Genomic DNA, 5,018 nt, shown 5'->3' on the forward strand with positions numbered 1-5,018 from the left:
CATATATATATACATATACATATATATATATACATATACATATATATATATACATATATGTATATATATTGACCACACTCCACCTGTGTTTACCATTCACTGTATTCACCTCTATCTCCCATTTCTAGCACAGCTGTTCCTGTCCCTCTATCCCTACCTCAATAATTGGCAAAAAGCCACCCATCACAACACTAACCCTCACCATCACCAACTTAGTCAAGGGATATTGAATGCAAATAAACATTTTAGTCACTTGCTCAGCTCCTCACTAGTGCGAGTGCTACAAAAAAAGCATCCAGTACACTCTGCAAGGCATTAGGAAGAACATCCAGCTGTAGAAACCATGCCAAAGCAGTCACTGGAGCATGATGCAGTCCTCATCAGATCCTGTTGGACCATCTAACCCATGCCAGCATAGATGACAAACATTAAATGTTGATTATGGTGATGAATGATGATGCATATATGTCTAGTGTATGTACACATGCGTATATATATGTATACACACACACACATACACACACATATAAATAACTCAGTTTATCTTTTCTCTGATGTTTATCTTTATTTTCAAAAATGAAAAAAGCATATGATTTCAACACTGTTGATAAGCATGGGAAATTACCCATCTGCTTTCTTCAATTACCCACTATATTCATTCTGAAGATATATTTAAAAGGACAGCACTATACCTTTTGCTCCTGAATGCTTCACTAAACACAACCAAAATGTTGTTGGTTTATTCTAGTTTGGTGTTTTACGCTGGTTTATTTCTGGGTGTCGAAGGTCATGGTCGACTGATGGACCCGCCTTCCCGGTCTAGTATGTGGCGATTGGGGTTCAAGACTCCATTCAACTATGATGATATTGAGCTATATTGTGGAGGAATGGCGGTATTTATTTTCTATTTGTGTTTATCTTAAATTTCTTCTTTTATCAATAATTAATTAATGTATTCAGGAAAATGCAAATAAACATTTTTTGTTTATTTCTAAATTTGTCTCATTTTAAATTGGTGTAGACTTTGATTTTGTTTATAAATTATTCTGCCTATTCATATTATTGATAATAATATGCATACATTTGTGTTATAATTGGATTCTGTGTCTAGAATTCTTTTTTTATAATGATAGCCAACATAAATGTTGGTTTGATGCTTGCTTGCTTTCTCCAGTCATGTTTTTATATTATATGTAGAGAGAGAAAGCAAGAGAGTAAAAGATAGAGAGTGAGTTAACATAAGTGAAGCAGGATGAGTGTGCATACTAGGCTTGTTAACAAGCAATGAGTAAAAGAATGCTACAGAGAGAGAGCGAGAGAGAGAGAAAGAGAGGAGTGAGTGAGTGAGAGAGAATGGTAGAGAGAGAAGAGAGTGCACGAGTAAATAACACTAGTTATGGGAGGTGTTGAACAAATGAGAAATTAATTTTGTTTAATTTTATTTTAAGAGATATTTTTCCTTTGAAAATCAATATTCATTTCATTATTTTGTATAAGTGCAAAGAAATTTGATAAAAGTTAAATTATAATTATTGTATGTATGCCATATTACCCATGGCAACAAAGTTACCTATTATAGCATGTTCTATGATGATTAATGTCATCTTTTTTTAATCATTTCAACAGCATCAATGGACATTTAATCATGGAAAATGTGGAATATGTGGTGACCCTTATGAAGGCCCACGAAAGAATGAAGCAGGTGGTAAATATGCAACTGGAATCATCAGTCGTTATTATCACAAAGAACAAATCATTACAGTTGATGTTGACCTGACCACCAACCATTTAGGCTGGTTTGAGTTCCGCTTATGTCCAAACAACAATGTAAAGAAACCTGCTACCCATGAATGCCTGAATAAATATCTTCTCCGACAGGCCAATGGCAATGGAACTAGACTTTATATTGGTCAAAAAGTGGGACATATTTTTACAAAACTAAAATTACCAGCTGGTCTTACTTGCTCTCAGTGTGTTTTACAATGGAAATACCATACAGGTGAGATGCTGTTTGATTAAAAGCTTTGTGTGTGTGACAGTTATTGCATTATTACTTCATTCTTCAATTCTTTAAGTCCCTTAAATCTTGCTCTGTGATACTCACTATTATATTATATAAAAATGCTAGTAGCAGTACTTAACCATACCTGGGTGCAAAGAAAGTTACATTGCCCACAACATTCTCTCTGAAAAATATATGCTTATCATCATCATTGTTTTAACATCCACTTTTCCATCCTTGCATGGATATGATGGAATTCATGAAGGCAGATTTTCTATTGCTGGATGCTCTTCTTGTCACTTGCCTTTACCTGTTTCCAAGCAAGATGATATTTCTGCATGACTGGAAAATTGGAAATGAATGACTTGGCTTGTATGATGGTGATTGTGACACTTGTTTACAACTCTCATGCAGTATTGAAAGAAAAATAGGGAGCAAACATACACACACTCACACACATTATATAGCCATAGAAATCTTGCCAAAGCAGACTCTGAAGACCAACACAGCCCTCAGTTTAGATGGATCCTGTCTAACCCATGTCACCATGGAACATAGACATTAAATGATGATAATGATAATGATAGCTTTCTCTCTATATATATAATATAAAAACATGGCGGAAGGTGTGTGTGTGTGTGTGTGTGTGTGTGTGTGAGGGGGCTACAACCTGGGACTCAGTACTGGATTGGCATTTCATTTATCAATCTTGTAAAGATGGAAGGCAAAGTTGGCCTCAGTGGATTTGCATTCAAAGTACCAGAATGACTACAACAAAGCCATTTATTTGTTGCTTTAATAATGCAGCCAGTTACCAACCTTGTATTTTACACTATTAAACATTTAAAATTTTAAATAATTGATTGTGTTTTTCCTTATATTTTTTTTATTAGGGAACACATGGGGTGCAGGTAATAAATGTGTTGGAATGGGATGTTCCGATGCACAAGAAGAATTCTATGGCTGTGCTGATATAGCCATCTTGGACAAAGGTGCACCAATTCCATCAACAATACGACCACGAACTGCCAAACCTCATGTCAGTACTTCAAGATCAGGCCACATGAAACATTCCACAAACCATCGAAGACCATCAACACAAATTCCAAGACGTTCTACAAGTGTCCCTCAAAAATTCAAGAATTGTCATGCTATTGGTGCCTGGGCTGGTATCTATGATAACTGGTGCAAAGACTTCTGCCCAAAGGGAAGCTGCCCCAAAAATATGTGTCGTTGTGCCTGAATTTCATAAATAAAACTTATTTCTATATCCTGAGTTGATGTATAAAGATCATGAATTATATCCATGATATTTAAGAACTTGATTATTAACACATTATTAAACTCAAGTATTTTAGTACAACACAATAAATATTAATGGAATAAACTTTCATGCATATACAGAATCAGCTAAAATGTTAGTTAAGAGTTACATATTTACAATAGCAGAAAAGCACAAATTGTATATATAATTCATAATTTAATTTAATATTTATCATGATTTAATTTGATTACCATTTTTCTTAGAAGAATACTATCAATATTCTTAAAGTGTCATCAGAATATTATTATTAAATTGATGTCATTCATAGCCCAGTGTGTTTTGCACACACATTGTCTATAAGAATTTCTCTCCCAAGACATTGTCTTCTGTGAAAGTCTTTCCACATTTGAGTGTACAAATGTGTTAAATATAATTGTTTACACATATATTTATATTATCAAATTATGAATGATATGTAAAAGTTAAGCTTTCCTGCTATTTTCAATTTTAAATAAGATCTATAAAATATTACAATGTTACTATTGTTGTTTTAAGCCATAGTTAGTTCTTACCGAGCAGAACTATTAACAATGGCATTCCAGCCATAACTAAACCATTTTTTTATTCAGTGTGTCTAGGATTATATTACCCAATACCTTCTCTTTTTCTTTTTATGAAAAGAAAAAGACACATTTAGGTATGATTTGAAGGAGATTTAAACTGCTATTTCTAGCAAGTCAAGCAACTGCATTAGGTTCTTTTGTTGATGTTTAGCTGTTTGGATGTGATGGGTGAAATCTTTTGCAATGTTTTCTTCATATTTTGAAATTAATTCCTCTATATTATTACCCTGAAAGATCTGGTTATAGTTAAAACAAAGTTGGAAGGGGAATTAACAGATATTATGAGGAAAATGCATCGTTGGAAGAACAGACCAAGAAGAAGAATATTGCTTTCTTTATTAACTACAAGGTTTGGCAAAAAGATCAAGGACGACAAAATACAGTGTGAGTTACATAAAAAAAAGACAAATAACAAAACAAAAGAAAAACAATAAAAAAATTTGAACAAAGAAAATATTCCTCAAAAGAGAATGACCTCTAAGGGCTATTCATGTAAGTTTCACAAAACTATGTTTATTCTGACCACTAAGGCAAGCAACTTCTTCCAATTATCTCTCTTGAAGAAGTTAATGAGGGTCTAACTAAAGAGGAAGGTATCTGTTTTCAACCCTTCAACCTCATCCACCTTTTTTGCTAAGGGCAGATGACAGATGAAATCTGCTTGCCCTTCTTGGCCAAAGAAAGCAATAGGGCAATCTTCACAATGCACTCAGCTGCTAGCTGAAGCTGTCTACATGTGATAGCAGCTGTTTGATATAACTCCACAAGTCAGCAATGCTTGGATATTATATGAATGCAAGAAGAATGGTTTCATTGCTCTGTGCACACCCCAAACGGGCCTGGTTGATGGCACTGTCTCTCAATGATTTTATCTTGAACTAAAAATGCCCCAAGTAGTACTGCCAGGTTAGGGATTTTTGGCAATTATCCATGGGTCCCTGTCTGAAAGTCCTCTGGAACAGACCAGCCACAATTTTCACAAAGATCCCGATTCCCTGAGAACGTGTTACTTTTTCATGCCAGCACTATTTGAACATCTTTCCAAAGGGTTGAGTTGAGATGTGTGTGTGTGTGGGGAGAGAGAGAGAGAGAGAGAGAGAGAGAGAGAGAGAGAGAGAGAGAGAGAGAG

The 5,018-nt window shown here is 34.6% G+C and overlaps 1 protein-coding gene across 1 annotated transcript; it reads left to right on the forward strand.

The window, feature by feature from the left end:
* Positions 1-662: 662 nt before the first annotated feature.
* LOC106879916 (uncharacterized) lies at positions 663-3,278 on the forward strand. The gene is made up of 3 exons (XM_014929670.1): positions 663-893; positions 1,627-1,999; positions 2,896-3,278. Exons 1-3 carry the CDS (start codon positions 729-731, stop codon positions 3,243-3,245), a joined length of 888 nt encoding a protein of 295 aa, XP_014785156.1. The 5' UTR covers positions 663-728; the 3' UTR covers positions 3,246-3,278.
* Positions 3,279-5,018: the final 1,740 nt, after the last annotated feature.

This window comes from Octopus bimaculoides, chromosome 10 (assembly GCF_001194135.2).
Source record: "Octopus bimaculoides isolate UCB-OBI-ISO-001 chromosome 10, ASM119413v2, whole genome shotgun sequence".
In the NCBI taxonomy this organism is placed as follows: Eukaryota; Metazoa; Mollusca; class Cephalopoda; order Octopoda; family Octopodidae; genus Octopus; species Octopus bimaculoides.